The sequence below is a fragment of the Azolla caroliniana genome, unplaced genomic scaffold (genome assembly GCF_043228905.1).
Source record: "Azolla caroliniana isolate FFs.n. ecotype wild unplaced genomic scaffold, voAzoCaro1.0.p SCAF_1, whole genome shotgun sequence".
Classification (NCBI taxonomy): domain Eukaryota; kingdom Viridiplantae; phylum Streptophyta; class Polypodiopsida; order Salviniales; family Salviniaceae; genus Azolla; species Azolla caroliniana.
In genome coordinates, this window is record NW_028230436.1 from 7,273,807 (window position 1) to 7,287,248 (window position 13,442).

At 37.4% G+C, this 13,442-nt stretch overlaps 1 protein-coding gene across 1 annotated transcript; it reads right to left on the minus strand.

The window, feature by feature from the left end:
- Window positions 1-814: 814 nt before the first annotated feature.
- Window positions 815-12,293, minus strand: LOC147868724 (cadmium/zinc-transporting ATPase HMA3-like). The gene is made up of 12 exons (XM_087322855.1): window positions 12,065-12,293; window positions 9,669-9,893; window positions 8,897-9,575; window positions 8,255-8,512; window positions 8,053-8,150; window positions 5,115-5,370; window positions 4,720-4,857; window positions 4,046-4,373; window positions 3,747-3,946; window positions 3,508-3,656; window positions 2,882-2,950; window positions 815-2,798 (listed from the first exon to the last, which is right to left on the minus strand). The coding sequence occupies exons 1-12, from the start codon at window positions 12,278-12,280 to the stop codon at window positions 1,803-1,805; spliced, it is 3,612 nt and encodes a 1,203-aa protein (XP_087178981.1). The 5' UTR covers window positions 12,281-12,293; the 3' UTR covers window positions 815-1,802.
- Between the last annotated feature and the right edge of the window lie 1,149 nt (window positions 12,294-13,442).

Here is a 13,442-nt window from a genome sequence, read left to right on the forward strand (position 1 = left end):
TTTGCATCTTTCTCTCAAAAGGTCTCCATTTATAGTTCAAACCTTCGCATGATGAGTCTTCCCTTTCATGTCACTTTTGCAAGGTTGAAGAACGAATCCCTTCCCCCCCCCCCCCCCCCCCCCCCCCCTCTTGTTTGTGAACCTCTTTGTTTTGGAATGGATATCTTCCTAGAATTTCATATTTCCCTGCGCATCCCAGATTTCTTTCGAATTTGTCTTTAATCTCTGTCTGAGGAAACGGACGAAGAATCTCAAAGCCGGCTGCAGAAACTTAGAAACAGCTGAAGAAACATACTCTCTCTCTCTCGCTCTCTCTCTCTCTATCAGGTAATTACTGTTTGTGAATTGCATATTTTTTTTGCTGTCATAGCACATTTATTGCATATTTTTTGGTGCTTCAGTTCTTCTTGGTTTTTCTTTTGCTCTTGCTTATTTCTCTCATTGCTTTCTCTTTCTTTCCTCACATCATGCAACTCTGTTAGGCAAAGAATATACATACATTTATCTACCTTTATTTCTTTCGTTGAGAATAAAAAATTTAGCCTGTTGTTAAAATTTCGAACCTTCAAAGATTCTTTTGCTAAAGGAGATCATAGATCACCATCATAAACGAAAGACATAGAGTCTGAGGATACGTTTGATAGTGATATAGATAGACACAAAATAAGGAAAATTTTCAGTTCAAGTCTCCCTCTATTTATAATTTTGCAAATATGAAGAAATGTTTTCCACAGCTGCATGAGGCTAATAAATTCTACTATTCTCTAATTGTACAACTTCAATTAAATTTTCATAATTCAAAAAACCTGGTCAATATATCTCTCTGCGAGGAAAAGATCATGCATTATTGTGCATTATGGACATTAAGCACACTTGCGACGTTTTGAGGCAAGCTAATGAAAACAAAGCCCTCTCTTCTATAAACGGGGAGATAGCTTTCTTTGTGCTGTTTTTGGGTCTCATGAGTGGAGTCTCCTATTAATTATTATTACATCTTAGGATTTTTCTGGTGGATTCTCCTACATCTTCAATAACAAGCTCGCTATGATAATGAATGCTTTTGCCAATTTATTATGCGATATTTCATTGGTTTATTGGTCCATTTCAAATGGTTTGATGAATAGACACTCAGGAATATAGGGTTATAATTATTTCACATGTTTCCACAAGTCTTTCAGTGCTCAATGTTATCTAGGAGGGAACATGCAAATCCAAAGTTTTTCCGTCAGAATCTTGGATGATGGTTGGAGATATTAGATGGCATTTGGCAGCAATTGTTCACCATATTTGCATCTTCCCCTTCAGTACAACATGTTTCACATTCATTTTTCTTATCTATTTGAATACTCTCCCGTCTACTCTCCCCTCCTGTTTGGTTTCATATATCACATGAGCTCTCCATTTCATTCATCCCTTCTAGCTTGTATATTTGCACAATATTTCCATGAATTTCTCAATCCAACTGCTTTATACCCAGATAAACAAGAGATATTAAGAACATTAGAAGCCCAATGTTTTATGGATGGGTGATGCAAGTTTTTCCTATGAGGATGTATATCCGCTAATCCATGTATTGAGCTTTCACAAATCTTTGCACTAGACCTGTCCTTCCCTTCAGCCAATTCACAACTTGTGTTGTTATGACAGTAGTCTACATTCCCACACTGTATTTAATCCTTGCGGCTTATGACACCGGATCTACAATATTCACCTGCATTTTGGTTAGTATACCTACCATGGAGACTAGATATCTTATAACAATCACAAATTATGCCCATCATGGTTGTAGTCATGATGAGTGGTTACCTACAATTGGTACTATATTTTATAGTTCCCATCTGACAGGATTTGGGCTTTATCTCACAACTTTTTTCAGTGTTAGCTGCATGATGAGTAGTAATCTTACAACTGTTTTCAGTCCCTTCAAGATGATCACATATTTGCTCATGGTTATGATTTCTTTTGCTACCGCCACAATTACATTTGATTATCTCTCTCTTTTTCTGCTGACAGCATTTGGATTTACTCTCACCACATTGTGTAGACGCCGTTATCTTTTTACAGCAAGAGTTATATTCAGATGAAGATGATGGGTGCCCTTCATCATCGTGGAGTTTCTTATCACACAAATACATTATCTTCCTGATATTTCTTTGACCACTACACTTGCCCTCATGACATGATCTTTCAGGACAGATTTTGACTTCTAAATCACTGCATGTATCATCACTACATATTGTCTTTTCCTCATGAGGACAAGCTGAAGAAGAACTTATATAATTTGAGTTACATAATTCAGCATTCATGCATATGTGACTGCTTCTTGGGCAACACTGCTTATGATGATGGTGCTTATGGTGACTCACCTGATTAGATCCATCTTTCTTCATTTCCAAAAGTAACATACTATTGAAGATTACAGCCAAACAAGTGCCGACATCTGCTAAAACTGCAAGCCAGAGATGTGGATGACCCACTGCTGAAAGAATGAAAACAAAGAGTTTGGTTGCAATAGATAAGAAGATGTTTTGCTGAATCTTCGTTCGAGCTTTCCGAGCAAGATTGATAGCAATACTGAGCTTTCTTAGATCATTTGTCATCAATGCAATATCAGCTGTTTCCATAGCAATTGCAGTACCAGCAACACCCATGGCAATGCCCACATCAGCAGCAGCTAGTGCTGGTGCATCATTTATACCATCCCCTACCATACCTGTCCGACCCATAGCCTTCAATTTCTGAATCAACTCAACTTTGTGTTCCGGAAGACAACGAGCATATACATCAATTTCTCCCAGCTGAAAAGTTTGAGTACATATTATAGGATTAATCATTACAAATAGAAGAGTTGGACCATAAAACTAAATGTTCTTCACTTTACCTTTTCTTGTGCAACATTAGCCGCGGCCAGGCTGTCTCCAGTGAGCATTGCTATCCGAATGCCTAAATTCTTATGACATATACAAATAACTTATTGTTAGGCCAATATTGTGCATAATTGCTTCTCATGTTTTTCCTTACACATTCATTCCCTTTAATTTTCATATTAATGCATACCTACATGATAGTACAAAATTAGAATGAAAAATTCCACCCATTATAATTCCATGCATAGGAATTGCATTGTATCTTGGAGGGCACTTTTCCAAAATATATGATACTGTAGGGTTCACATGAAGGATCTAGTAGATTTTGAAGTGGACTGATCTAGTGTATATCAGGAAAATTCTGTGAAAGAATCTTTTAACATCGGGCAACTATCAAAGGCCTTGGAAGAGTACTTTCTAGGAAGGAAAAGTCAAACTTTTCAATTAAATAGAGCAGTTTCAAAAAATATTCTTCATTTGACTTTATTGCTTTAGTTGAAGATTCACGGGAGTATATATTAAACTGAAAATAATCCAAATACTTTGGCATAATAGGTTCTCAAATCTGCCATCATAGTTAAGGAAATTCAACCATCACCCAAGTAAGCAAAAGGAAATTATTTATCTAGCACATTCATACCCTTATGGTTTTCACAGCTGTAACTGCCTCTATTCGAAGCTGATCACCCGCACTGAGGATGAGTTGAGGTACACCATCCACACCAACCCAACAGATTGTTAAACCCTGGGTTTTCCATCTCTCCAGAATTGATGAATTACCAATCTCATCTATACACAACCATTCCAAGATATAAAAATGACACTTTGTGTTAAATGGAAGACTTATATAAACATCTGAGGCCAAATATAATCAATTACATTCTGTCCATTGTAGTCTGTTAGCCATACGATCGTTCCCAATGCAAATTTCATGGCCACACACTTTACCACTCACACCCTCTCCAACTAGTATTGTAAAATCAACCACATCTCCATTTGGTTCAGCTCCATGCAGCCTTGCATAGTCTACAATAGCAGATGCCATGGGATGGCTTGATTTACTTTCTATCGAGGAAACCCTGGGGAGCATGTAGATATATTGGTTGAAAAAAGAAGGAATTATACCCCAGCGTCATATTCATGCACAAGGTTTTTAGTCTTAGAAGTATTATGTTTACCAGTGCAAGAGTTTGTGTGTATCCACAGTATCTTTCAGTGGTTGGATTTCTATAACTTGAAAATATCCTTCAGTTAGAGTGCCTGTTTTGTCCATGGCGAGGACATTGATTTGCCCAAGAGCCTCCAAGTGCTTTCCACCTTTTATAATAAGCCCTGTTCGAGCGGCTTGAGCAATGGCACATGTAGTTGCAATAGGTGTAGATATAACCAGTGCACAAGGACACGCAACCACAAGAAGTGTAAGTGCCAAATACAGCCAATGTCTAACATCATTTGCATGGGCAAGCACTGGGATCACTGCAATGAGTATTGCAATAAGCAATACAACTGCACAAATAAAGAGAAATGACAATTGAGACAAAAGGTGAGCACCACAACACTTCAAACAAAATGAGTGTAACAAAACTTGAAACAAAAGGCCCTACAGAAACAAGTATTAGATTCTAAGCGAAATAACAATTGTAAAAAAGTTCTAAAAAAGACAACGATTGAAACAAAATATTCAACCAGTTTGCTATAGAAAATATTGGCAAATTTCAATTGAAATGGAAGGTCCAATGAGGTTCCAATAGAAAAAATTTAAAATTTAGGTCGCATCTTTTTTTATTTAGTGAATCTATCCATTAAATTAATCACGATAGGGAATTCTGTGAACATTTAAACAGATATTTACTTGGAGTATAAATTTTAGCACACTTCTCCACTAGTTGTTCCATGTGAGATCGGTGTAATTGTGCATCTTCTACTAATCTTATCATCCTTGCCACTGCAGACTCCTCAGCTAAGGCAATTGTTTCAACACAAATGTATCCTGAAAAGCAATACAAACATTTCTCAAAAACTTTTCCACTAGTTTCTGAAAAGCAGTGGTGTCCATGATATTAATGAAAAAATTTATTTGAATAATATCGTATTCATTGTATGAACGAGAACGACACCATGGAGTATCATATTCAAAGTATCAATATAAAAGCGAGTTAAAACATAGTGTAATGAAACTAAAATGGTGAGTGTTATCATGTTTATAGTATACACAATATGAAGTCCAGGGAAGACATAATTATTTACCTGTGAGATTTATTGTGCCTGCCCAAACTCGTCCTCCAACCTCTTTCTCTACAGGAAATGATTCACCTGTTAAACTGCTCTCATCAACTGCACTCCTACCCGAGGCAACAACACCATCGATTGGTATCAATTCTCCCGCTTTAACACAAATCCTTGTTCCAACTTTTATCTCTGCCACAGGAACCCTTGTCTCATTATCAGCAAGAACTGCATCCTGAGGAGCCAAGCTCGCCACCATAGATATTGCTCGTCGAGCCTGTGATCAATTCATGTTCATTATAAGACCTCAACCTACTATATTTGATCAACGCATCAATGTCGTCAAAGATGTCGTATTGACATTTTCCCACTATATTGGATCATGTTTGTATTTTGAGAAGTCATTATATATCTTCCCGCTATGATTTTTATTTTATTCGATCATGTTAGTGTTTTTCAGAAGAAGTCTTATTGTCATACAGAGCTCATAATGTTGTGAATAATGCAGAAACATTGTTGGGGCTGATGGAGAAACTTTGTATGAAGGTCATGTCTAAGGGCTAGACGCAATTATGCATATAAACCTCTTTGCTATGCCCATTAGAGTTTAGTTTTCGTCCGCCTATAGGTAAATACACCAGGATTGCCTGTGTATTTAGAGAGTGAGACATGTTTTGCATCGAGCGTTGGAGAGCTTCCACACTAGGGAATCTCATGTCTTTTCTGATGCACATGTGAAGGTTATGCTTTCCTTATCAAGGGATGCAAGAAAAGTTTTAGGTCTACTCCTATAGGAACTGGAAAGACATTCTGACCCATGACTTGTTCTTGTTAGTTATACCCCATTGAGAATGCTTTGGTGATACTGCCTAAGGAACTTACTATCCCAAAACAACATCCCCAGCATGTGCATTGTGGATTGAGCAACATACAAACAGGAACAAGCAACAACAATCAATTTGTGAGCAAAAATGTTGCACCAAAAAGTTGAGGATTAAAACCTTCATGTCAGCTGATTCTTGGTTGCAACAATGGAAGCGAAGCAATGGTGGCATTTCAGAGTGACTAAAATGATTTCCATTGCCAGAATTAGTTCTAGCTTTTGTATAAAAATATTCAGAGGACAGAAACCTTTATAAAGAAGCCAAAGGACTCGTATCCCAGTTCCAGTACCTGTCCGACAAGTTCAAAAGTTACAAAGACCTTGCAAATTCCTTTTGGCAGCACTTCTTCTCAGGAGTTATGAGAGGAACATTAGGTAAAAAATGTGGTGTGGACGGCTGAATCTGATGACATATCAGATATAAATTACATGCACATGAGGTACACGTCATGTATGAACAAAAACCATGGGAACATAATATGTTTTTATGTGACAAGTAAGTAAAGTTGTAAGGTTAAGTGCTCCTATCCAGTATTGAAGAGCATGAACCTTATGAGACCAAAAACATATGTCATAAACTGTAAAATTATAATGTAAGATTAATTACAATGAAAAGGTAAGGAAGACCTGAGAAAAATCTCAGTACCTGACAATAATGTAAGTCACTAGGATGCCCCAGCGTATCTGACACTATAAGGTAAGTGAGAAGCTTCCCATAACATGGGTGAATGGCTGTGAAGATATGAAAAAATAGAAAGAACTGCCCATAATGGAAGGTGTGAAGAAATGAAAAAATAGAGAGAACTGCCCGAAATGGAAGGTCATCACATGAAAATAATCACAGGAAGCTTCGATAAGGTTTTGTTGGACTGATGTGTTGTGCATTAAGCGTAAACTGAAAGCATGAATCAACAAACTCATCCAGTGGATGATGGAGGACGGATGTTGAGCAAGCAGTTGGTAGCAGTCTTGCAGATGTATGGTGTGAAGCTTTAGAGGTATATAAATCAGCTGATAGCCAGAGCCAAGACCTGGCAACAAGGCTGAGATAGCATAATCTACCCACTGTTAAATATAAGCAGATTTATCTACATTGGCAAGAAGTCCTTAGTGGATATGACACATTGATTGAAAAACAGCCTGAGCCAGGAGCAGCTAATATTGTTGAAGAGGAAGCATGCATACTTTTATAGCACGTGAGACTATCATTGTTAACCCATCGATAGTGTCATCAACAAGACCAAGGCCCAATGGCAGAGCTGGCTATGAACCATAGCTATCCATGTAACACACCTAGCCAGTTGTGTCATTGACAAAACCAAAGATCCACACAATGGGGCAGGTTACAAACAGAGGACCATGGTTATCCATGTAACACACTTAAGTGGACCTTGAGCATCAGACTTTGACTTCTAACAAGATGTCGATCTCTAACAAAGTAAGGAAGATGATGGTGCACCTGCCTTTGATTGGTGGTCTGTTTTTGTCAGTTCCTCTCCCAGTGGGAGTGCTTTGGAAATTTTACCAGATGAGAAATAAATAGAAGAAAATAAGCAACAATTAAATAAGAAGAGAAATAATGATGAGGAAAGAAGAGAAATAGACCAAAAGGCAAAGGAAAACATGTTAGTCTTCCAAATCCAAGTCCATGGAGGATACTCAACAGAGAGTAGATAAATCATGACGCAGAGGCAGGATAATGCTTTCTAATGCTTAAAATAAGACCTTCAAAAAAAGGAGGCAGATTGTGCTGGGGACATGTTGCCAGCTACATCATGTTCAACAATTACATCAAAGACATAAAATCACGCTTTACATACTATGAGGATGCACCAAAGTTCATCAATGTAGGACTTGCTTGCTTGAGAACTGGAGAGCGGATGAGTAAATAATACAAAAGGCAATCCTACTCAATTTCTCAGAAACTGGCAGGCATACCCAGACGTGGGTTCGATCCTTGTTAGGTTCACCCTGACTGGTGAAATGGATTGCTTGGCAGTCTCAACACAAGTGGAAAAAAATGTCTGAAACTTAAAGTGATATACGATGGTAGAGACAACAGAATATGGTGCATACCTTATCACTAGACCTCGACTCCAGCCAATCTGCAAGGGTGAAAAGAAACACGATCGCACCCGCTTCCAAGTAGTCACCAAGAGCAATGGCACCAGTCACTGGATTTATTGCAACATAGATATTATATGAGTCTTTCATCTTGAGGTCTCAGTTAAATCTGGTGCAATGTGACACCAATGTATGTACGAGAAATAATACTTGCCTGCAATAAGCACCAAAACATTTATGTCTAGTACCAACTGCCGCAATGATACAAAGCTTTTCATTAGTATATATGGTATGCCCACTGCTACTGCTCCAAGACCCACCCACTTAAGTGGACCATATACATAAGAGAAAAGTGATACAAGGAGTAGCAATCCAGAAGCAATAGTATATGGTGATGGCCATTTGTGCCCTGCTTTCCACTCTCCAGTGACATGAATGTTGGCTTCTAGCTGTGCACTATTCAATAATTTCACTGTTTTTTCATAAACAAGTTTTTAAATCAATAAAATCCTTAACGAAGTATAGAACTTGAGGAAAAGGAGAAAAATCCGAAATATCTCTGCATTTTCCTTTATTTCCCAAATGCCCCTGGGCTTTGTTATTTCCCAAATGCCCTTGGTTAACCCGAAAGAGAAAATAATGTGTGAAGTGACCATATAATTTCTGAAATGGCACCGTATATTTGAGAAAGGTAACAAATTGAGAGTATAATCGTTCTCTTTGGGATGTCTCATTTGGAGAATGATATAAAAATGCATGGGCACTGGGAAATAAAAAACTAGGGTATGTTGGTGCATTGCCCTATTATAACCAGTTATGGAGATTTTAAGCAAAAGGAGGAAAAGAGGGTTGGTACCTAGCCTCACAGGTGGTACTGTTACGGGGTCATGGTGCACTGTCACTGTCTTCATTGCCACGTTCACAGAAACTTCTTGAACTCCAGGGACAGGTTTGAGAAGCATCTTGATTAGAGGAGCTTCTGCAGGGCAACAAATCCCTAGAACATCGATGATGGTTTTCTTCAATTTTTTTGGTTCAATTCCACAATTATCTACGGGTATTACAACGTGCTCTTCTTGCAATATGGGAGGGATTGGTACATGAGACATTTCTAAATGTTCAGGAAGATTTGGGTTCAAGCATTTTTTTGAAGATGTATCTGTAGAGTTTCTAATGTCTATACCATCTATATTATTATTTTTGTTACTATGGGGACATCGATATTGAAATAGATCAAAGAAACGTTTAGAGCAATTTCCTGATCTTCCTTGTGATTCTCCAACTTTTACAAAGCAACCATGTTCATGAAATTTGCCATCACTTACATGCCTATGACTCAACATAAAGGAACCGTCACTCAGGGGCATCAAACAATCTATTTGATCTCCTTGAGAAATTTGCTCATGGTCACACCCTTCTTGACGCACATGATGACTATCGTCTCCATGTTCATGATGTTCATCGTTATATGGTAAAGAGCACGAACTTTGGAGATCCCATGGGAAAGCAAGATTGCATCCACCTCCATCCATACACTGAAATAATAAAAAATGGATCAGAGGAAAGTTTACATAATAATTATCAATCAATCAAACAAAGAGAATCATTAAACCAGAGATTGTAATTACCTCTAGAAGAATATCTTCAATGGAATCACCATTGTGAACATGGGCATGAATGTGATCCTCCTTTCGAAGACAACATCGCTCATATGTGGGATCCAACTTAGTCTTATTGTGATCAGTAAAGCAGAGCTCTTTCTCTAAGAAAGAAGGAACTATTACATATGAAAACTTGTCTCCTTGTCGTATAAGTAAATAATTAGGTTCTTTGTGTTTGAACTCTAATTCCTCCTCCTGTATGGGAACATTATAGTATGTTCTTATAAAGAATTGGTGATACCCTAGTTTACTCAATAGTCAGCTAATTATCAAAACAAAAGCGCATGTTCAAATTGGTGTATATACAAAAGAAGATGACGTTTGTCTAAGATAAAAAAATACATTTTGATTTTGCAAAAGGTCCACCATTGCGGATATGCAAACATGTTCGTCATTTTATATAGAGGGACTAACTCCCAATTATCCTTAGACTTAGCCCCCGATCTTGCTTTTTGTGTCTCCAAATGCCCTTGAGTTTTCTATTGGCTTAGTCAACCCAGGAAAAGAGAGAAAAAGGTCGGTTCCCCCCTGATTTTTGGTTCAGGTCATCACTTTGTCATTTGGAAAAAGTTAAAAAGAGGTCGAAAATATCATACTGGCACGCTGTAGTTAAGTCTTGTATCATGTATGTATTGGAACGAGAAACTTTTAGAGTAGAAAAAAGAACCACGAGGTCACAATTGCTACGAGAAGAACCAGAAAAGAAAAGAGATATCTTTGATTTAAGCATTGGAGAAATGTTTTCTGCGAGAATGACGAGGAAACCGACAACACCTTGACGTGGAAAACAAAATCTATATTTTGGAAGGAAAAGTTACTGTAGTCCATATAGATCTTACTTCGTCTAATTATTCAGCAATTTAAACAACACTTCCACACATAAATTAAGGAACATGGAAAAATTCTGCAGATCAGATGCAAATATATTAATATTAAAATATTGATTGTATAGTATGCCTTTACATTCCAAACATCTTGATGCGGAAAAGTTTCCGTAATCCATATGATATTACTTCCTCTAATTATTCAGCAAGTTAAAAGGACATTTTCATACATAAATCCATAATCCCTAAATCTACAGATCGGATTCAAATATATAGATTATATAGTATGTCTTTGCATTCCAAACAGAAAGAATGAACAGGTTCTTAATTCAAGATGATGCAAACATACAATGGTCTCACAGCTGTCCTGCCATTCATATATCTGCAGATCAGATGGCAATCAACGAACATATTCATCATATATTTTGATACACAGATTGATTTACCTTGAGATTGTTAACATTCCCAACTACCGGAATTTTATAACTCAGTAATAATTTACATGTGAATGTTATGGAAATATAATGGTTTTCTTTGCCCTTCTTGTACTACAGTTTATTGAAATAGACTTATAATTTACTCATAATTATGTATATTACAGTCTGACAATAATTTAACATTTTATCATGGAAATGTACAAATTATAAGCTGGATAATTTCATACCTATAATGGGTGCAAAGAAGATTTTTGGTACTACTATGAAAGTGTGGAATGCACGAGAATCTTATATCAAAGAATTAGCATCAAGAAAGCAACTTCCAATGTAATTAATTTCTTTCAGAATGGAACTAATCCAATCGTCACATGAAACTGAAGTTTATGAGAGCTTAACAATACTTATATAAAGAACGGTGTGATTAATAGAAAGAGACATAGACAGACGGAAAACAGGGTGAAATGGTGCGAATTGCTGATATCAAGATTTAAAATTTAAGGCAATGAAGCAGAAAAGGTAAGAAGACTTGGAGAAGCTGTTGATGATATTTAAACGAACAGTGAAAGAGAAAGAAAGAAAACCTGTATGGATGGATGACTCAAGTCCAATAAAGAAGAAGAAGCCTTGCGAAAAGAGGAAGAAGAAGCAGATAGCACAGGAAAATACTTGAGCAATGGCCCAGATGAATGAAATCATGAAAGGAACTCGGTGAAGAAGAAAGAAAGAAAGAAAGAAGATGCTTTGTTTTAGCATGGTGCCGGTACTTAATACTGGCATTGAAGGAAACGGACGAAACTCTCTGAAGAAACCGAAGTATTTACAAATGGTGCAGCTAGTATCCGGTAGTAGTGAAAGAAAACGTGAAAGGCACACAAAGCAGAAGAATAAAATGCACGAAAATCGTAATGACATCGTAAAAGAAAAAGAATGATGATTATGAAGAAAAGGACAAGGAGAAAGGCACAGATTGATCAATGGCGCGGGGTTAATATGAATGAAATTGTAGGAAAAGGAAGCAGAAGAAGGGATAGCTAGATCCATGATGCAGCTAAGACGAATGAAATAGAAGAGACGCAAAGCATTAGAAGAAGAATTCGCACACCTGATGCGGCGGGCATGGCGATGGAGATTGTTCCATCTTCTTCTTTTTCTTGTCTTTCCCTCTCGATGTCTGATTAATGCGCCTGATATGGACGAAGAAGAAAGAAGAAGAAATGCGGAGGAGGAAGATGTGATCAGGAAGAAGAAGAAGAAGAAGAAGAAGGAAGCTGCAGGTGATGGTGTGTGTGTGTGTGTGTGTGTGTGCAGGCGCACGCATACACTCACAAACACACACGCAAATTGATTGAAAAAATCAGAACAAAATTGGGCTTCTTCAAAATGGGCTTCGTCTCTGATCTATTTGAAGGGCACTTTCATAATAAATAAATAATACCTGCGTGCCTGAACATACATATATGTATATGTATATGTACATAATTAAATCTGTGTATGTGCATACATACGTATCTGTATCATGTATCGTATAAAAAAACGAACCGTATGAATACGCAATAATGAGCTTTGCTCATCGTTTGTTATTATTGAGTATGTATCTTCTTTACAAGAGAAAGAAAGAGAGACATGTTGAGGTCACACACACACACACACACACACACACACACACACCACACCGGCTTCATTGTCTAATCTTACACTCCCTCCCGACTTTGTTTTCCGGGTTCTTTTTTTTCAATCTCGTTCGGGTCGGATGCTTGAGTTGCGCCGACTAGTCCTTACGGCCTATGATGCCCCCAACCATTACCAATCGCTTTGCTCTTTTTTGTTGTTGCCGCTTGCGAGGTCTCGTGCCACCTCTAACTAGCCCCATGCCTTTCTTTTGACAAAGCTACAAGTCACTCTTTTTACTTATAGCAAGGAGTGTTTTTTCATTTGGTTGGGGAAAGTTCATTCCGAAAACCTACACTTCTTAATGAAAAACTTTTCTCTTCTAGTTTATTAAAGAATTATATGTGTGTGTCTATGTAAGTCGTGAAGAAAAAAAATTGCAAGAGTATACCTGTTTATTCTCAAATATATATTACCAAACGTTTTCTTTCGAACAAACTCGTGCCCTACATACACATCACATATACTGTAAAGTAAGATTGAACACACACTTAAAGGGGACAACGTATACTTGGCCTACACTTTAGCTTAAACCCCGCTTGATAATCATTATCAAAGGTAACCTAAATGTTCGTTCCACATGAAAGTAGGAGGATCAAGCATATGTACAGCCTAAATTTGCATCTAAGCTTACATTTCGTACACTTCGAAGCCTTAAATTTGACGAGGGAATTTTCAGTAGTCTTGAATAAAAATATAAACAACATACACTTTATTGCATTTGATATAATGGGGTGGTTTTGTTGTGATCGTTTGCTTACGATACTTTTCACTCGTGTGTTTTGGTTATGGAGGAAGGTAAGTTTTGTGTG